This window comes from Centrocercus urophasianus, unplaced genomic scaffold (genome assembly GCF_019232065.1).
Source record: "Centrocercus urophasianus isolate 14NV4802_14NV808 unplaced genomic scaffold, USGS_Curo_1.0 seq_11, whole genome shotgun sequence".
NCBI classification, from domain to species: domain Eukaryota; kingdom Metazoa; phylum Chordata; class Aves; order Galliformes; family Phasianidae; genus Centrocercus; species Centrocercus urophasianus.
Window position 1 is genome coordinate 54520194 of NW_024884253.1, and position 22400 is coordinate 54542593.

The 22400-nt window shown below is 36.1% G+C and overlaps 1 protein-coding gene across 1 annotated transcript in view; it reads right to left on the minus strand.

Moving 5' to 3' along the window:
- Positions 1-22400, minus strand: part of NETO1 (neuropilin and tolloid like 1) — a 60650-nt gene that overhangs the window by 14894 nt on the left and 23356 nt on the right. The window contains exons 5-6 of the mRNA XM_042840095.1: positions 11904-11945; positions 11670-11797 (exon numbers count right to left, since the gene is read on the minus strand). Of these exons, the coding sequence (XP_042696029.1) occupies positions 11670-11797; positions 11904-11945 (170 nt within the window). The remainder of the gene's footprint in view (positions 1-11669; positions 11798-11903; positions 11946-22400) is intronic.

Below are 22400 nucleotides of genomic sequence, written 5' to 3' on the forward strand. Positions count from 1 at the left end.
CCCTGAGTGGGCATTAATACAGAAAGTGCAAACTATTTATAATTCCTTGTATTTTGTCTTGCTCCAAAACAGAACTCCAAAATAGAAGATCGAGATTTTTATACTTTGCAGCATGGTCCTAATTTCCAAACATATGCCCCTTCAGTAGAAGTATGTACAACAGTCCTTGAAGCTGAAGGACAGAGACAAGCTGGAAATTCCTTCTTTTAACTAGCACAGTATTGCTCTATTATTGCCTGACATGGAAAGTAACAAGGCAAATAATTGCTACTCTCTCCCCACAGTCAATGTGTCATCTTTGTGATATGTCTCAGCTACACAGATCAGGAAGTGAGAATCTAGGAGACAGGCAGAACTCAATCATTAATCTTTTCATGTTTCCTCAAGCAATTTGGCCACCATCTCAGCTTTTCTAAACAAAGCTCTTACAGTACTTGTCTTCATAATTTAGCAGGGATGAAATCAAGATCATTCCATGGAAACTGCTAGAAACCTTGAAATTTTCCTTAGAAAATATCACTCGCATTCAAGTTAAGTTCTCTTACAAATGTAATATATGTCTTACCCTTTACAAAGATGTCTATAAACCTACCCAATAGAAGAAGTGAGGAGAAAATGCTATTTTCTGGTACTCAACTTTATACAGTCTTGAACAGGGAAACAATCTCATTTTAAAGGCAACTGCTAAAACAAGCAACATCAAATATTCCAGCAACAGAAACTAAGTAAAATTTCCATTAGATAGATGATATATAATCAAACATCTAAGGGTACCTGGGAGACTTCACGAGAATGATACAGAAAGGTGGAGTAGGGCAGAAACTGCGTAAAAAGTCAGAGAACATCTGGCTGTGTGCATCTTGAAAGAACAATCCCCCAAAAAACTCCACTGTATTATACATCAGATTAACTTTACAAATAGTCTTATTAACATCAGATAGCTATTTACATACACAGGACAGTTCACAAAAAGGCTTCTATGGATTGGCACAAAGTACACAAACATTATATTCCAGAAGCATACAGCACTCAACACATCTCCTCACTGACATATCAGAACTCATAAGGTTTCAGAAGTTTTACTAAGAAGTCTGACACTGCTTAATTATAGCTCAGATTTTTATTTATTTATTTATTTTATTTATTTTTTTTTTTAAGATATCGTATTACAGCACATTTCCTTTCCTTGCTATTCTTTGTAACTGGTCTCTTTGAAGCAAATATTTGCTAGACATTTTTTTACTTGCACATGAAATTCAGTATATGAATTTCATTTCATTTTTTCCACTATGTCATTTCTTAGAGCATACCCTAATTCTGTTCCAACATAGCCATCCTCCAGAAGAACTGCGAGGAACATATTTCAATTAAATTACAGATAAATCTTTCTTTCAGCGTCTTTTTACATTATTATTTTTGAATACTACAAATTGAAGCAGCTGTACTGATCTCCACAAAATTGAACATTTAGCAGCAAAAAGTAATAATTTTCAGATGGCAAATATGCAAAGAAATTGTTTTTGTAGTGTTGGTCTTCTTGATAATTTTGTTTTTAATTTCATTTGCCCTTGTTCCACTCCTGTAGAGAAATGAAAAATTACTTGAGTTCAGTCATCCACCAATTTTATTAATACATTGTCTGGAATTGTCCTGTAATTTCCTCTTGTATTAGGAGCATAGACATTCCATTTTGGTTAAAATGGGTCACCAACTTCCTTGGCAAAGTCATATTTAAAGGCTTGTTTTGAACTCTTAAATCTCTTGAGTACAGGAAATGTATTTCTGAAGTTTCTCTGCACTGGCTGTATCACTTTGCAAGTCTCTTTCATTCTCTCCAATCTTTCTCCCTTCACCATGTGCCAAGGCATCTGACCCTTTTCCTCTTCCCTCCAAACCTTGCTCTTGCCATTCTCCATTCATTTAGAGCATTTAAGTCTTGCTGATGCCAGGCAACTTTAACTCTTCAGGGGAATCCCAGTTTTCAGTTTCCTGCCCTTTTCAGCCTCTTCCAGGGCCACTAAGCAGATGAAGGTTCAGACTGGGTTCAGAACATCTCATAAAGAGCAGGTGCAGGCTGCCCAGTGAGGTGGTCACCATCCCTGGAGGTGTTCAAGAAACGCGTGGATGGTGTGGATGTGGCACTGAGGGACATGGTCAGTGGGCATGGTGGGGATGAGTTCGTGGTTGGACTAGACAATCTTAGTGGTCTTTTCCAAACCTAATGATTCTACAATTCCATGTCTGGAATTCACTTTAATCTACTTCCTAGAAGCTGTTACACCTCTAAAAGGAAAGGTGTGAAAACATGCAGAAGTCAACTGGAAAACGAACTTGAATGAGCAACAAAAGTCTAGTAAGAGAGGTTTAGGCACAAGTTTTGGACCAGCAAAAGATTCAAATGAAGTCATGCAGAAATCAGATGGGTGAGATGGGCTCCTCACTCCAGTGGTTGACAAGGCCCTCCTATACTAGCAGCTCCTAGGGTCACCACTGTACTGCCAGAACAAGATTTGGAAGATGAAGGAAAGTATGGCAGGAACCAGAACTAGAACTCCCACATCTGCAAATAGCCATAACTGGGACAGGTCTGAAGAGCAGTTTCCTGTGGCCTAGAGACCAGTCAATGTTCAAACACAAGCCTAACAGGCACCGTGAAACCCTGGCACTCAGCCTCCCTGCGAATCTGCTGAAATAGTCCATGTCTGCATAATATTTCACTTATCACTATACATACGTATATAAAATAGATCATATTTAGACATAGTAAGACCATATAGATATAATGCAAAATGCACAGATTATATTTTTTGTCTTATTGCTGTCTTCAGGAAAACTCTTACCTACTCCAGAAGAAAAATATCTTAGTCTGACTGCTATAACATCAGTAAAACTATATGTAATTTAATGGGGCAAGGATCACTCACATTTGTTTTCTTGTCTTCTCCTCCTACCCTGATATCTTATATATATATATATATATTTGTATATATCTGTTCACATATATTTTTAAGCACATACATATGTCTGTACAGGATACACTATTTCAAAACCGAAATGAAATTCAAGAGTTTTCATTCTTACAATAAATTCTCACTATTTAAAAAATATCTCTCACAGCAATTTCCAGCATTCATCCTTTATTCTTGATCTGTTCAAAGAGACTACTCATAAACTGTATGGCCAAATTCTTTTTTCTATAAGCTATATATTTTCTATAAGCTTATCATTTGACATTCTCTTGTTTCTGATATCATGCTAGCCTTCTAAAATGGTAAATATATCTCAGAGTAAACAGTTATAAATGCTGAGAAGGGAACAGGAGAACAACAGTTTAGCATTCTGCTTTGATTCTTTCAGTGAGGAAGACACTACAGACTTTTTTCCGAGATTGAATTCTGCTTTTGGTCACTTCTGTTGATTCCTGTATGTGATAAATTCAGCTAAAATATATATATACACACACACATATATGACAGAGATTTGGTGCTGGCACCACTGGAAATAAATATTTGGCTTAAAAAAATCTATGCCCATCCTTCAGAAGAAAGATGGCACCTTCTACAGTGGCATGAAGTTTCATAAATTAGAAAAAATAAATTTACTATAGTCTGAGGTGAGCTGGAATTTAGTTCTTATATTCTTTTTTGGAGACAACTATGTCTAGAACTTTATATAAAGCAATGAGGACTTGATCCAAAGCTATCTGAAATCAATTTAGTTAAGTTTATTTGAATCATACCTATGGATTAAGACTGGAGCAAATTTTTTAATATTGGAAACTGTTCATACAAACTGACAATCTAATATTGAATCAGATTTTATTTTAAAGAGATGAAAGTAATTTAATTTCATATGCATATTTTTGCCAATTTTTAGTCTTATTCAATATAGTTGCCATTGCTGCTGTCATTGGGGGTGAGGTCCACACTGGCAGAAAAAAAAAAAAAAAAAAAAAAAAAAAAGACTAATAAATTGAGATCCCCAAGGAGAGAATAAATCTGATTATACAACAAATCATTATTTAATGCAAAACATTTCAGATACATTGCTTTCCGAAATTAGTGGCAAGATTACTTTCACTGTTATGTAGATCTCACTATGATAAATTAAGCAGAGGGAGAGAAAAATTATAAATATTTCTGGTTATTTCATTTGCTGTGATCTCAGTCGTTACTTCCACCAACAGTAGATAAGAAATTGTCCCTTCAGGAGCAAACAAATGAAGAAAAACTGAAATACTATCTTCTGTTTTCATTAAGCCTTCTTCCATTGATACCAATGGAGGCTTTTTGAATGTTACTATTTCTGTAGGTACTGACATATTATCTTAGCATAATGAGGCCTTTCTTGTTGAAGAGAACATTGTATACAAAAGAAGCATAACTGCCGTATTTCGTCCTTTTGTATTTTTCTTGTAAAATTTTTATAAGACGTTTTCCTCACATAATCAGATCCATAGTATTTAGAAAAACAGGTTGCTAGTACTCAAGTATTAGCTTTTATTGAGCTTTGAGATGTCACTACAAATAGTAATGTCATTAGAAACAAAACTGATAAACCTTCACTGTACTGTGGTATATATAATTAATGCTCAGTCACATTACAGTTTAAATAATTGTCTTGTCACTTTTAAGGTTCCCATTGTCATCATAATAATGAAAAAGGAAATGTTGGACAAGTTTTACTATTTTTTGTTTAAATTTGAAAACAAGAGAAATCTTTTACTGCATATATTAAAAAAAAAAAAAGAATGATTGTTAACTATTAATAATATATCACTTCAGTAAAATAGTCAGATTATAATCTCTTCATAGTGAATCACTTTTGATGAGTTCTGCTTTTTAATCAATCACTGAAGGTTAGTGCTGACAACATGATTGATCAGATCAGTCATGAAAACCTTCTCACCATATCCTAGCATATCAGACTTAATATATGTGCACAGACATTCAGTCCCTTATAATGCATCAAAAAACAAAAAAATACCAAATGATAGAAAGAAGAAAAAGCCATAATTCAACTGCCAACAATGCTTTAGAAGTGAGAGAAAAACCTCCTCTTCATCAGGTCCTAAGTTCCAAATTTTACATATTCAGTTTATAGGTTCAGTCAATTCTCTTGCAAGCACAGGGCTAGGGTAAAGAGTCCTATGTCTTTCCCTACTGTTTACTGATCATTTACGTTTGCTTTATTCTGCATCTTGTTCAGCTCTATGCAATTAGCAATGGAGTTTAACAATAGCTCAATTATTTTGGCATAGCAAGTTCAGTTTTTTTAAGCAGATTTTTGCAACATTAATTATTCTCCTTCAAGGCAAAAAGATGACAAACATAACAGCCAAAACAGAGTCATATTACTAAAACACTGATTTTTTTTTCTTCTAAAAATCTTTCATCTTGTTGCTTGGATTCTAAACATTTCTGTCAATAATCATAAACCAAAAAGCATCAATGGTGGTATCCTGTGATACCGTGGAAAGACAGAACTCCATATCTCAGGTTTTCCTCTTTCCTGGCACTTGAGAAATACTGGCTGTTGTTTTCCCTAAGGAGTGAAGCTCTCTAGAATCCTCTATTTTGTTCTGGTTTTTTTTTGTTTGTTTGTTTTGTTTTGTTTTTTTCTTCAGACTTCCACAAGTTCTCAGTAATTGACATTTATTCTAGCCATTATCACTTGCATTTTCTCTCTTGCTCAATGGAAAAATAGCGGGAAGTGGGAGCTAACGTCCCTTGATACTGTTCTGCTTTTTAACATTGAAAGCCATAGATAGATTCTGATTCTGCTGTTCTCTTTGGTGGATTTTTAATTACCTTCATGAGTACCTTTTTAAATTGTATTTCCTAACAATCATTTGGACTGAGGATGCTAAGGATAATTCTATTTCTATACCTGAACAGAATATATTAATGCTAACTTAACAGCATTTTTCTGCAAGTGCCAGTCTGCCATGTGTATTATCACATCGGCTAGAAAATGTTATACACACATACTGTCGTCTTGCAATGTCATCTGAAAAAACTGTTTCAGAAAAGTGATTTTAATATTTTAACATAGGTAAACAACATTTTCTACTTGTTCAAACAGAATTTGCCCCTCTTGTTCCAGGGAAAAAGCTTTTCATATGCCAGAAAAATGCACAGGATTTTTCATTCATAATATTATTTGCATACTATCAGGCTTCAGAGTTTTCCAGACATGGAACCTACCTAAAGCTATTAATGACGCATCTGTTCCTTAGGTTTTTCAAACTCTAAATTCTTTTTCTCTTTAACTTTTCAAGAATCACTATTAAAATGCCCGTTAATTGTATTAGGAAATGTTTCTTCTCCAAAAGAGTGTTGAGGCACTGGAACGGGCTGCCCAGGGAGGTGGTGAGGTCAGCAACACTGGAGGTGTTCAAGAAACATTAGATGTTGTACTAAGGGACATGGTTTAGTGGGGGAAACATTGGTGGTAGGTGGATGGTTGATCTAGATGATCTTAGAGGTCTTTTCCAACCTTGATTATTCTATGATTCTACAATTTTAGTGTGCTGGTAAAAAATCCTTCAAAAAAATCAGGATTACGCTGGTATATTAGAGCTGACAGTTTAAACTGTCACTCTTGTAGGTCTCATCTCAGAGCATAAATTGCCATTTGTGAACAAGAACAGAAAATGTTTTCAGTCAGTTTGTAGCTCCAGAATTTGTTTCACTGCCTACTTCTTCTTATGGGTACAAGAAACACATGAGCAACAACCAAATTTCCTTCAAGACAGCAATCAATCTGGAGTCAGGCTCTGGAATTGAAAGCTGTTTTTGATTAGATAAGTAAATTCAAGGTTCACTGTGAAAACAGTGAGAAGTTATTTAAATCCTTCTTTCTAAATGTGCCAGTGTCTTGAAGATACCTTTTTTCCACAGCAATATTTTGATGGCATGCCTGAATGATCAAGCTCTAGTGTCCTGTTCTGATTACTCCCACCATGACCCTGGGCGTAAGGGCAGGCTTGGCTTGAATTTGTTTTTTCCATGCTGACTCGGATGAACACAGCAGAGCAGTGTGTCATGCTTCTGGGCAGGTGGCTCTGTCTGAACATGGACCCTCTGAAGTCTGCACAGGATATTTTATAGCCCATGACCAACCACACTGCCCTGGTCTAATCGTATCAAGAAGCCACCCTGGATCAAGGTGAGTCAGATTCTGTCACCATCACCAACTGAATCACAACAGAAGAGTTAATGTTAAAAGGGATCTTAAAAGACCACATCGTTACACAACCACTCCAGCAAAGGCATGGACACCTTCCACCAGACCAGGTTGCTCCAATCCAACCTTAGGTTGGATTGCCCATTCAACCTTACCTTGAACTACATGGAAAAACCTGTTGTTCCAGTGCCTCCCCACACTTTGAGTAGCTTCCTCCTAATGTCTAATCCAAATCTCCCGTCTTTTAGTTTAAAGCTATTACCTCTTCTCCTGTTGCAACACTCCTTGATAAACCATCTCTCTCCATCTTCTCTGTAGGCCTTCTTTAGGTAATGGAAAGCTGCAATAAGATCTTCCTGGATCCTTCTCCAAGCTCAAAAACTCTGACTCTGTCAGCTTTTCTTCACAGGGGAGGTGTTCCAGACCTCTGAATATCCATGTGGCCCCCATGAGGACTCACTCCAATATATCTTTATGTTCAGGGCCCCAGAGCTGGACACAGTACTCTAGGTGTGGTCTCATGAGAGCACTGGGGAAGACTCACCTCCTTCAGTCTTCTACCTATGTTTGCCCTGGCTTTCTGGGCTGCAAGTACACAATTGGCTCATGATGAGTTCCTCATCCACTTGTACTCGTACACATAGCTGACAACCCTCAGTATTTCTGAATTTCAGATTCACAGCTATCTTACTCAACAGAAATAGTCTCCAAATGATTACACAAATGACATACTTCGCAACAAGTAAAAAAGACTTCAGTTGTATTTCTCCTGTCTTCTGGACTTCCGGAAAGCTCCAGTTCTGCATTCATTTTTAGCATTCTACTCTTCATACTACAAGGTAATCAGTGATGACTCAGTACTTTAAGCCTGTGAAAGAAATTGAGTGCTCTCTGCCATTCTAGCTTGGTGAGGAGAGCAGCAGCATTACATCCAAACTGTTAGGTTGAAGCTCAGACTTAGAGCTCTCAAGTTCATACACCCCAATTGATCTCACTGCATATATGTTGAGCTCAGACTTGGCTTGAATCTGGAATTGCACTGTGGCAGAGACTTGCATCTTGCTAGATTGGATGAGCTTAAGCCAAATGAAATTGCCCACAAACTGGCAAAGATTAAGAAACTAAAGATGTAAAGATCCAACTCAAAATCATCTGAGAAACTCTGGCCTTTTAGGCATAGTTCCCAGTAACAAACTGTGCAGCCCAGAACACATGAGCATATAGATTTAAAGACAGCTGTTGAGTTCTTACTGTTCCTAGCTGGATAGCCTGTTTTCATAGGTGCAACCTGCCATAAATTAGAATGATGTCACTGACACTGTACTGAATATGTCATTAATTCAAGGTTAGATAAGCACAAAGGAAGCTGACTGTAAAATACAGACAACAGAATCTTGATCCAAAAACAGTATTACCATAGATCTTACTTCATATAATACCTTTTTAAAGTTTATCCACCAATTTCTTCTTCAATATTTGAAAATTTTCCCAGTTTGAAAAATTTTCCAGTACAGCGATACCATGACTACAGACGCGTGAATATAAATGCATATGCACACATGCACATTTATACACATGTGTATGTAACAAGAAAGCCAGAATAAAACCCTTTAGGCTTGATTTTTTTTTTTTTTTCCTAGCTTGCTGAAAAATCTTTCACCTTAAGAAACACTGATTTAAATTCTTTTATACTGTCCTCTCTCTCCAGCCAGATAATTCTATAAGATGGGAGCAATGTGATTCATCAAGAGACAAGCTTGTCCACTTCTCTGACAAAACATAAGATTAGGGATGTTTCTCACATTTTCCATGTTTTTTTTTTTTCTGTTTGTTTGTTTGTTTTGCCTTACTTGCACTTTAATGTTGCTAACAACATCAGCTGAACAAATTTCCTTCAGCCAATAATTCATGTCCTACTGTTTGAATTTTTCTTCCCTTATATCTAACCTAAATCTTTTGTTTACCCATGCAATACTGTGACTTATCCTAAAGACACAGAATCATAGAATCACCAAGATTGGAAAAGATCAGCAAGATCATCCAGTCCAACTATTCCCCTATTGCAACTATTTCCCACTAAACCATGTCCCTCACTACAACATCTAAATGTTTCTTGAACACTTCCTTGGACAATGACTCCACTACCTCCCTGGGCAGCCCACTCCACTGCCTGATCACTCTCTCAGAGAAGTAATATTTCCTAACATCCAACCTGAATCTCTCCCTGAAGCAACTTGAAGCCATTCCCTCTAGTCCTATCACTGGTTGCATGGAAGAAGAGGCCTACACCCACTTCACCACAGCTTCCTTGCAGGTAGTTGCAGAAAGCAATGAGGTCACCCCTGAGTCTCCTCTTCTCTGAACAATCCCAGCTGCCTCAGCAGCTCCCCATAAGACTTGTGCTCCAGACCCCTCAGCAGCTTTGTTGCCCTTTTCTGAACATGCTGCAGGGCTTCAATATCTTTCTTGTAGTGAGGAGCCCAAAACTGAACACAGTACTTGAGGTGCAGTCTCACCAGGACTGAGTACAGAGGGATGATCACTTCCCTGCATCTGCTGGCTGCACAGTTTCTGATACAAGCCAAGATGCCATTGGCCTTTTTGGCCACCTTGGCACACTGCTGGCTCATGTTCAGCTGAGCATCAATCAATACCCCCAGGTACATTTCCTCTACACAGTCTTCCAGCCTCTCTGCCCCAAGCCTGTAGTGTTGCCTGGTACTGTTGCAGCCAAAGTGGCAGGACCAGCACTTGGTCTTGCTGAACATCATCCCATTGGTCTCAGCCCAGCTCCAGCCTCCCCAGATCTCTCTGTGAGGCCTTCCTATCCCCAGGCAGACTGACATTTCCTGCCAACTTGGTGTCTTCTGCAAATGAATTGACGTCTGAGCAGCCTCTCCTCCTCACTAGATACTTAGGGATACTGCCTCGTAACACCCTCCTTCACAAAAACCTCTATGTAACATTATATAACTTCCAATCTTTTCTCACATTTTATAAAATGTTCTCATTGCTCTTTATTTCAGACACTCTTCAGCTGGTCTACACTTTATGAAATGAAGCAAAGCTAAATCCAGGTATAAAAATTCACAAATAACTAATAATTTTTTATCCTCTTAACAACATGGTTTGGCATATTTGTGTTATACACTGTTATTACAGTTATGTGGCTGCAAAATTAGTATTTTTAAATCAGGACTGAATTCTGGATAAATCCTACAGATAACTAAATATGGGATTTCCAGGAGCACTTTGAATTGTGGCACGTTAGAGCTGGATTAGATAAGAATGTCATGATGATATTATCTGACAAACTAAACAGATATACAAATGTAGGGCAACTTTTGTCTTATTTAACCAGGCTAAGTCTTTAATTGTGTTTACCTGTTTTCTTACCTACTAAGTATATAATGTGCAATAACTAATTAGTCTAATAATTTCACATCGATAGCTACTTACTCTTGTGAAGTGGAAATTCTATCTACTTAATTGGAAACTTCCATGAATATTGAATTTTGCAAATGTAAAAAAAATATGAAATTGAAGTATATTCTAGAAATAATTTATCTGTAGTCTTATGTGCCAACTATTTAACTCCTGAACTTTCAAAATAAGAAAGATCTTGATACTAAATAAGTTTTCTCTATTGGAAAACCTGCCTGCTGCTTATTCAGTATTGGGTGCTGGAACAATCAGATGTATGCAGTATAGTCTGCTCTGAGCTTACAAAACAAGAAAAAAAAGCCTTCCAAAAACAAACCTGCTAATAAAAATATGCGTAGAATTTGTCTTTAGCAGAGGGAATGAAAGTAGGTTGGAGGTATGGAGATGCTTGAGCTCAGAGAAAAGAAACAGTAGGGTAGCCAGCAAAAATTAATTTGAATAATAACAAATAAGCCATGGATAAGAGAGGATCAGAATCTAAGAAAAGAATCATTAATTAATTGCATCCCCCTCCTGTTTGTTGCAAAGACATGGTTTGCTGTGTATGGTGGGAGAGGGAAAGGAGAATACTATCTCTTTTTGTCAATCGCTCTACAATAACAGAAAAAGGCTTCATACACAAGAATGTTAATTCACCTTGGCTCCATGTTCACTGTTCCCAGATGAGAAACAATAATGATCATAGGGACCCAGCAGTGTTCCCTTAATAGTCCCTACGTTAGATAAGATTGCTTCCCACTTAACTAAACAAACTGATGCCTTAAAAGTATGACCAAAATTAAAGATGAATTTAAGAAAATTACTTATGGCACAAAAAGCACATTAATGCTGCCCACATCATTATTTAGAGAGAAAGAAGGTTATTTTGATTGAGGTGATAAATTACCTTTCTACAGCAGAAGAAAAAAAAAACAGTTTAGAGGTTCAAGCTGTAAAGTTATTAAACAAGGTCTGTCTGTACTAAGCAATGCACAGCATATTAGAAAAGTCAATTTCTTAAATTAAGTGGCAAATTAGCAAGTGGATGAAGGACTGACCTTGGATCGGGGTGGTGCTCGGATGTACCATTTACAGTCTACTGCTTCAGTTTCAGAAGCTTTTCCTTCCTTGACAATTTGTACAGATTCCACAATTCCTTCAGGTCCTCCCATTTCAAACTCACAAACTAAATAACAAAATATCAGAAAAATGAATCCTGAACAGCAAACAAAAATATTTTCTACAGCACAGCACAAAGGCCTCCAAAACTTAGGAAAAAACAACATACCAACCTGGCAATGGTTTCAAAACTCCAAGGTCCTTAAAATCTGGATCTTAAAAATTGAGAAAGAGAAAATTAGTTTTGTTCAATATCTTGGCTGTAATGTCAGTGTGCTAAATTTTAACTGGAGTGATATAGTTCTACATACATTTCTTAGGATCATGACTTGTTTATACAAGAAGTTTAAAAACTATGGCAACACAGTAATTATTAATGCAGACAGTATTGATAATATTGTGCAAAGTTCTTATTCTATTTCTACTTTAGTCAAAATTTCCTCTATCTCACTCACTGTTTCATGAGTGAGAGTTAAAAAAAAAAATTATGCAGATCCAGGCATGCAAGAACATTACACAGTTAACCCCAAGACATTTGAATACAGGCACATAAAATAGGATAAATTTACAAATCCTTTCAGAATCCCTTTGCCTATTCTGCATTTTCAGTGTGATTATAACACCCAACTTAACTTGATTCTGCATTTATGAATACTCTACCACCCCTATCAACAGTGAGGATTCTCTTTCTTTCTCAGAGGCACCCAACTAGCATTCCATAAGTAATGGAATTCATCACATAAATAAGATAATAGGTCTAATATGCCTGATATTTTTTATCTGATAAACATAGTATTTACTAAGATGCTTTATATCATGCCTTTACAGCCTGACAACACTTAAATAAGTTTGATCATAGATTTATGTCTCAAACAGGTATCCATAGACAAGCAGTATTTCACAAGATTTTTCCATAGTTTGAAGATATTTTCCTTTGAAACACTTTAGCCCCTTTTACATTTCTGGTTCTGGACAACTATCTCTTCAGAACAGACTAGCCTGTACTTTTTCTCTCTTGCATTATTGTTCTGCCTAATACGAATATTCTATACTGTTTTGCTCATCTTCAGGGGGAATATAACAGCAAAGAACTCCACCATTCTTTACTCTTTTTTTCCACAAAATTTGATAGGATCTGCTGTTCCAAAACCAATTATAAACATCTACATGCAAACACTCTGCATCAAGATTCTCCTGGCCACATTCTACCCAGGCCTCTGAAGGACTGTACAAAAGGAAAACCAAGTTAGAGTCTGAGCTGTGTAGTCTAGTCAGAACACATTACTGCTTCAATTCAATGTATCAAAAGTTATACAAACAAGGAGGAGAAAATTTGACAAATAATATGAAAAACAAAATCCAGTGCTCTATGAGCAAGAACAGCCATTTCAGTCCGAACAGGGAGGATATACTGTCAGAACTGGAGTTGTAAAATCACCTTTTAAAACTGTCTTGTTATAAACAGGCTGCCATTGTTCTTCCAAGTTTTCTTTTACAGTGGCACAATATAAATCTTGATTAAATACTCATGAACTTAGGAGACTGCAAATATAATTGAGTAGGCAATTAATATTACATAGTTTTATAGATCAGCACATAGATATGATAACAAACAATAGTAAACATAATTAAACATTTCAATTAATGTACTCAGATGTTGATATCTACTGCTGAAAGCAAGACACTTAAAAGAAATATAATTAAACTACTGGTTTAAATTAACATCAAAACCATGCCTAGTGTAACCATCAAATTTCTTCTGAGTATACAAGGACTGGTTTGCAAACACTCCAACACACTTATAAAGTACAGAGAAGCAAACAGGAAGAAACAGATCTTGATGGAACTTCTCTCAGCTGAAGTGAATTTTCATAGGAAGGAGTCGTGGTAGCAAGAGTCCAAGTGTCTTGCTGCATCAGCTGACCATACTAGAAACAGGTGGAGAGAACTGGACACAGACTGTGTGTCAGATTGTGAAAAACTTTTGCTGTTCAGGTTTTAAAGTCTGATCACATCCTATACTAAGCATACATTAACCTTTTGCCAAGCTGCGAAGGACAGAAAGCTCTGAAAACTTGGGGCAAAAAGAAAGACCTGACTTATTATGCAGTGCTTTCGGACCCAAGTCCAATAATTTGAGAGAAAATGTGTCTGTTCAGTCATGCCCACCAGGTAGTTGATACGCTTTGTGTTAGAAGGCTTCCATGTCCAGTTTTGGTAGTTCATGACAGAAGTAGAAAGACAAGTTATCTGCTCTCCATAAGTATTAATATTATGGTAATAAAATTAAATTTTTCAAAATGATAGCGAAGTGAAGATAAAAAGAATTCATACATTTTTTAAAAAAACCTTTGTTTTCCAGATGTAAAACTCATTCTACCTGCTGTTTCAGTGTTTATTATCAATTTTCAAAGCATCTTACTTGAGTAAACTTAATAAAGTTGAAGTGTAATCCAGACCATACATTTTAATGCATCAAAAAACTCTAGTCATACCTTCCCATTTTTTAGCAATACAGTTATTACAAAGTCACACCAAAGTACAAAATCTGTTAAAATTCTACAGATATGTTAGATCTTGAATTGGACAGGCTGTGAAAAATTATCTTTCTGTAGCTTAAGAGTGACAGTGAAATAAAGTCCGTGACACTTGAAGTAATATATTAATAGTATATTGGCTGATACAACAGTCTGGAAGTAAGGCATTATCAGAGATTCTGAAATTTCAATGATGTTGAAGCATATTTACCCAGCAAAATTTTGTTTTTAAAATAATCTATCATTAAATAGATTATACTTCAACAGCTCTTCTGTATGCAATTCAATTAAATTGTTATTATCTGTCTGGCTGAGTCAGAACTCTTTTAATGGTATCTAAACACTGACTGACTAGATCTTCTGATAGCCAGGTAGTCATTTCTTTTGCAACTAATGAAAATCAAGTTCCATTAGGGAAAATTCCCAAGTCAGAGAAAACAAAACAAAACAAAACAAAACAAAAAACATTGTGAAAAACAAGATTGATCACCTACAACTAGAGAGAAAAACATGCAATAAGTCTTGAGAGCACTGCAATACACTGACTTCTTGTTTTATTTCTTATGGGGAACTCTCTCATTAACTGAAATATGAGAAACATGGTATTTACATGGGAAACGTGCAAATATGTAAAGCATATGTAAATAGAAGCCAAAATAAATGCAATGCTTCTTAGATATGAAATGCCTCCTTTAAAAACTAGCAAACAAAAAAGGGTATCCAAAAATTTCCTTAGGTGATACACCACTATCAGTTTCATAAATAACAGATTGTTGTTTTGTTAACTCAAGCTTTACTGCAAAATCCCTGTAAAGCACAGTACTACATTTGAAAAAATATTATGAGATACAAAATATGTACCAGGTTATTTAGAGTTACCACCAAACAAACAGAATGAGATAATTTAGAGTAGCCAGGAAGAAGCTGATGATATCTGTAGGTTTTCTTACCCTGTAAGAAATGGGTTGGATAATGAGACAGTGGTGGCTGAACAGATGGGCCCAAGATCTAGTTGGAGGACATTAACTGGTGGTGTACTGCAGAGGTACTTGCTGGCTGCAGTTATGTTCAATATCTTCCTTAATGATCTGGATGATGCAGCAGAATGCTCTCTCAGCAAGTCTGCAAAGAACACTAAACTGGTAGACACACCAGAGGGTCTTGCTGCCATCTTGAGGAATCCTAAGTTGGAAGAATGGACTAGCAGGAACCTTGTGATGCCCAAATACAAAGCCTGGGAAGGAAAACTTCAAGCAGCAGGACATCCTGGGAGCTACCCAACTAGAAAGAAGATCTGCAGAAAAGGACCTAGGCACCAAGTGGAACATGATCCAGCAATACGCCCTTGAGGCTCAGAGGGCAACAAGACCATTAGGCAAAGTATCACCAACAGCTGATCCTTCATTGGTGAGGCCTCATCTGGAGTGCACTGTCCACTGTAGTGGAATTTGCTCCAAATCATAATACAACTGGCATTTCCTAGAATATCTTAGATCTAGAATCCATCTAATTTCTCAGAATCATTTATATGTGAATAAAGTATACATGCTGAAGAATATGAACAATGAACAATTAATGTATGATTAGAAGACACAAGCTATAAAATCCTAGTGCATGTATGAGACCTATTTTACAGTTAATTTTTTTTCCCCTAATACTTAGAAATGAAGGAATTACTTGATTGAACTATGCAGTATAGATTGTTGATTTTCAAAACAAATGTTTATGCTTTTTTATACAGAAAAATATACTTTACATATATGAGCAAGAATCACAGCATGTACAAGTTAAAATTGCTAATGATAAAAAAACGCATGTTCAGTTTCATTTATTGAACAGACAACTACAGATATATCTTTTCATTTTCCTATATTTAAAAAACTAGAAGCAGTCATTCAGTTTTTAAACTATGAATATTTAAGGTATTCTAGTGTATGCACATCTATCTCTATCACAGAATTTATCAGAGAACTGATTTCATGTAAATATTCGTGGAAAAGTAAACAGAATTGTAACATTCACCATGCCATCAGCTATTTATTTTCAAGTTTATGAAATTAGGTATCTTTCACAGTTACTTATGGGAGCCTAAACTAGTCCTGCATTTTCAAATAATACTTCTCCGTAAAAGCAGTGCTTGCAGAACTCTATACAAAACAATTTTTAATGGTTTTCTCCTAGTATTTGATGATACAATGAGCAAACAGGAAAATGACCATAATATTCTAAAAGCATGAAAATTTGTTAAAGAATCACAAAAACAAATCTAAAATGAAGGGGAAAAAGGTTTTAAAAATAAATATTTTGTGATGTGTACGAGCAAGGGGATTTAGCTACTCCCTAGAAAAGAGCAATGGAAAAGTGCTAAGGAACAAAAAAGTTCTAAGTGAACCAGATGCACAAAAATATAGGAATTATTGTTTTGTTAGCCAAAAGGAAATTCGTTCAATGAATCTTTATGGCTCTGTAGTCTTACTGACACTACAATAAATATTTCTGTGTCTGTAAAACAGGATCTTCAAATAAAAACATAGTTTACTAGACACCCGGAAAAACAGCTCTATAATAATTACAGCTAGCAAAAACCATATTTGGCCTTGGTATTTTACGTACTGACTTTTAAAGAAAACATTGTGAGCAACAACATATATTTTTGAGGTTATACATAGAACAACACTTCCAAATTCTTAGTTTCTCAGTGCAGTCAGAAAAGAAGTTAACTGAAGTAAGTAAGAAGCGAGTACAACTCAGCATTTCACCTCGACATTCGAGATCAATTTCTCATGAAGAAAACAGTTATTGGGATTTAACTCAGCAGCAGTCCAGCACCACAAAATCATTCTTTCACATAACCAATAACCCTCTACCAATATATCTCACCCAACACCCAGTAATCCTCCAAGAAAACACCTCCCTCCTAGCCATCTTCCCCTTAGTAAGCTATAAAGCAGGAAGCTTAATAGCCTTCCACATGTCACAGGGCGTGGAATAACCCTTTAGCAATCCAGGCCACCTGTTCTGGCCCCACCCCATCCTCTACTGCTGGAACATAATGGCTGTGGCTCACCCCCCCCTCAAGAGTTCTGTTCTGGGTGTGTTTCCGTTGCTCGTCAGCAACCATGATGCTGGTTATGCTGTTAATGCTTTTTTAGCTGAACCAGGGCATAATTGAAGTGAATGCCCTAAAGAAGTTTGAGAAATTCTGTTTTTGAAAATGTAGGACTGCAAGGACGCACTACTCTGCCTTGTGCTTGGTGATCAATGTCCCAGTAAAGTATACAGCTTCTATTTTTCTTAAGAAGAAATTTTATAAATAAATGATGCAAGTAGTAAGGAAAGTAAAATCATATTAAGAAAAAACAAATAAACAAATAAACAAAAAATCATAGAAATATACAGTCTACTTACTCAAGCTACTTTAACTAGATTCCATATAGTATTGCTGACATAACAAAGACTGCTTCCCAGAAATTGTATTTCTAACTTATATTATTTTTTTAATTCTTATGTCACACTTACTGTTCTCAGCTAGTTCACAATCAATTTATCTGTATGCTGTAATTGGTAAGTTACACCAGTGTTCAACCTCCATAGCTGTAGTGACATCAGTGAGATGAGATATACTGCATGCATTAGCAAGAGACAGGTATTTGTATGCCAAAAATTAATATTTGTTTCTTTGACATAATTTTGGAAATGTAAGGGCAGTGTCATCAGAAAAAGAGAATCCAATCTTAGCTACTTATTACGCTTGGTGAGACTATGTACACAAGAAGTGCTTGAATGAACTCCACTGGAACAGGATATATGAATACAGAGTTAGTGTCTAGATTTCTCTCTATGTACGCAGTGGCGGACTTCTGGGATCTCAGCCTGCTTCTGTTTTACTCTATCATCTCTTCAGAGTAAGTTATTTCTCCAATATAAATTTTGTATGAGTGGGAATCAAGCCATCCTGAAATCCTCAAAGAGTGTTTGGACTATTTGATATCTGTACCTAAATCTCAAAAGTGTGAAGTACTTCTTGGTACTGCAATACAGACTTAGAAAGGAGAACAGGAATATCCACAATTACTTACTGCTTAGTGGAAACATTGGTTCTGGGAGCCTTGATGATTTGGGTGAGATTGTTTGGCAGATAATTGTTTTTATGTTAAATATTTGTATTAGATGCAGGATGCCCCAATTAGCAATCACATTCCCCTCATGCAGCACAATGTGTCTAGAAATATGGGGAAAAGATCATCGTATGAGAAATATCTCAGAGTCTGCATACACCTTTGTCTGCCAGTTGCCCAGAAATGTGTGAAAAAAAACTGAACTAGCTCAGGAGCCCATTCTATCTAAGAACTGCAGCCAAGCAATCTCTGATGCAACAGTGCAGTTGATATGGCTGCCAGGACTGGCTGTCAACTATCAAGGGCAGTATTGCATATGTGTCCCCAAGATAATATCTTAGTGGTTTCTTGTGGTTGATTAATGGTACCTAAACCTCACCAGGGAGAAAGATGAGAAAGGTGTGCAACATAAAAGTGCTATAGAGCCTTTGCTGAATGATGTTGAATATTAAGTATGGCCTAGTTATGTAATTTCAGTATAATATTACTAAGGCTCATGATTTGTCTTATTGATTTGTTAGAGATGACTGGTAGCCCAGTCCAAGGAAATAATACTTTCAGTTCGCTGTAGAAATACAGGGGAAAATGACTCAGTGGGTTTAGCCACAAATGGTTGCTGGCATTCTTCAGATTGAATCAATTCATACATGGTTTTTCTTGCTACCGTTGTGTGAAAACTCACATTGTCTTTTCAGAGAAGCTGTTCATGATATATTAGACCATAGAGTGGATTTACCAGGATGGAAGAAATGTATGGGAATAATTTGGCAATGTAAAGTAACTGTTGTGATTTTATTGTAGTGGAAAGGCTTTCTCTTATTTGTATTCTGGACATAATATTTATTTTTAAAAAATTAACCAGAACATTCAAGAGAACTCTCAATTCTGTTGAAGTGCTACTTTGTTTTCAGCTATTATATTCAAATGAAATTATTAATTGTGCTGGTTCAAGTTGTGTCTGTGTCTGAATAACCTTTAGCTGACCACACGTTAAAACATATTTTCAATACAAATAGAAATGTCAGCAGTGCTTACATCAACTGACATCCCTTTGCTGTAGCTGGCAATGTTATGTAGGCTGTAAAGTACATAGACTCATAGAATTGCTCAGGTTGGAAAAGATCTTAAAGATCAAGTCCAATCGCAACCTAAGCACATCACCCCAACTCTTAACAACCCTCTGCTAAATCATGTCCCTGAGCACCACATCCAAACGGTTTTTAAACAGATCCTAATTGTCATAAGTGAACAGTTCATCTTCCACTTTAAGAGCAGATGTCTTGCCATTTTCAAATATTTTTCTCTTAGCACCTAGCAGAGAACCAGGTGTATTTTTCTATAGTGAATAACCTTGTAAGAAAATAAATCTAGCTGAACGTGCAAAAACAATTGATTGCTTAATCATCTGTCTGTATAAGATACTAGAAAGATAAAGCAGACATAATGCTCTTGAATATGTGATCCTTAGAGTGGAAAGAAGTAATCATAGAAAAAGAGCTTTTCATTATTTTACTCTGTAGCTGCTAGACTTTTGAAAGTTAATGGATAAAGCATATTGTAGAGCTGTAGGATGTTTTTAAAATGTATTTAGTATCCAGTAGAAATATGCATTTTTTTCAGCACCAGAGGGAGAATTTTAGAGCTTCACCCATTCTCATTGTAGCCTGAATTTCCACTGTTTCCAAAGAAGGGGAAAAAAAAAAAAAAAAAAAAAAAAATTAAACCAGAAAAATTAAACCAGATTGTTAAATCCAATTGTTATTATGTGTGCCTACCACAAGAGATGTGGCAGCTTAAGTATTCACTTTCAGTAAGCAAGAGGAGGAGCTGTGAAACTTCTATAACATGAGGAATTGTTGAGCTCAACAGCAAGTCAATGAAACATCTGCAGGGAAGTCATAAGTCATCTGTCCTGCCCTTCCAGCCCTATAACTCTCAGTCATACCATTTTTCTTTTTCTTTCTGCTACTTTTTGGAGTTTTCTTGGTTAGAAATCATGTTCCTTTGAGTGCACTGAGCTGCTGACCACAGCAGTGTTCTTAAATGTAATATGGCCTATGAAGGTGGGTTTATATCAGCCTGAGATGTAGACTGTACTGTAGAACTGCTTTGGAGATAGTCGTACTTTCACTCTCCTTTTTTTCTTCATCTGTTAACAGCAGGGAGTAGACTTTTTTTCTATGGGGAAGAGTTTCAATATATTCCAGAACTCAAAAGACTGACTCCTGTGAGTTTCTACTTAAATTTCACATATAGTTATGAATTTTATATTTCATTATACAGGATAAAATCAAGATATAAAGAAGATACACGTAATATATAAGGAGGGAGCAATAACACTTCTCTACTTCCTGATGGAATTTCTGAGATTTTGGGACAAAAACACTTAGACAAAGTTCAAGCCCCACGTAGATTCTGCAATGCCTTTTGATCAGGGGACAGATGCCATGATGCAGATGCTGGGGAAGAATAATGCTGGAAAGGTCATTCTGGTTCCTCATACACTTAAGGAAGAATCAAAAAACATGAAGGAATGAAGGAGAATATATGTGCAGATTGTGAATTCATGGTTTACCTAAGGATTTACAGCTAGTTTTTTGCCTTACGGTTCTGTTGCTTCCTGTTGGTTAAAACTTCATGAAGGTAACGTTTCCTTTTCTTTGACAGTTTTGCTCCAATTAAAAGTGACAAAGTAAAATCCAAACCACAATTAATTGCTAATACTTATATAGCATAGACAATCTATTAGAAACAAGACACTACGTCATCTGGGACTTCTATTATTTTGATGAGGAAATCCCTACGATATCCATACATATGTCTAAAATAAACATAGTTCATACTATTCCTAGCCCCAAATGATTTCCACTTCAGTTAAATACTTAATAAGTGTTGTTAATCAGGAGCAGTAAGACATTTTTTGTTACATACCCACATGAAAAAAAATCAACAGGTTGATAAATTCTAAATCAGAGGGTCTTCAAACTTTTTCTGTAAACTAGAACATTTTAACCAATTGACAGTAATTTTATGTATCACTCATGCCACATGCTCAGTATTCATTAAATGATTCTGAAGCTGGTTTATCATGGAAATTAGAAAAATATAGCTCATTGTAGAGCTGGAGATCTTTAATCCAGAGTTTGAATAGCTTTAAACTGATGTCTACTAGCACCATAGTTATATCTACTTTTCCCTGAGATACGCTACCCAAAGAGGTTGTGGAGTCTCCTTCTCTAGAGATATTCAAACCCCACTTGAATGATTTGCTGTGCAACCTACTGTAGGGAACCTGCTTTAGCAGGAGGTTGGACTAGATGAGCTCCAGAGATCCCTTCCAAGCCCTACAATTCTGTGATTCTGTAATTTAACAAATCTGCACTTTTTCTGCTCTATTCAAAAACTACCAATCCAAAGCAACAATTTGACTTCCACTGGATTTGCTGGCATTCTTAATATTATTCAAGTAATTAATCAATACAGATAATTATGTCCACAATCCGACCTGAATTTAGCAATTTGTGTATTGAATGCTACAGCAATTTTCTAGCTCAGTGTCTTAGAAAGAGTGAAAATTGGTCAGTCACAGTACCCAGGATTTTTACGTATAGGTCAGCTGCTTATCCAGCAGGCAGGCAATAATTACATTTCATTTGACTAGACCAGGTTTCTGGCTGCCAAACAGCAGGATTTTTCCTAGCTTGATTTAAAAGAGTCATCTAAAGCTGTAGTGATAAAAAAACAAACAAACAAAAAAAACCCAACAACAACAAAAAAAAGCCATCAACATGAATAAAACTTTATACAAACAAGTATATTACTGCTAAGGATGATCATTGTAGAGATCGAGCAAGCACACAGGAGAAAGAGATTCAAAGTTACCTGAATCTTGATTTTTAAACTGCTGCATCAGTATGTATTTTACAAAAAAAAAAATTACTTATTTTAAATAATTTCATCATGAACTTTGTAGTTGGTGGCAGTTAATGACCAAGTGTTTAATCCATAAAATTAA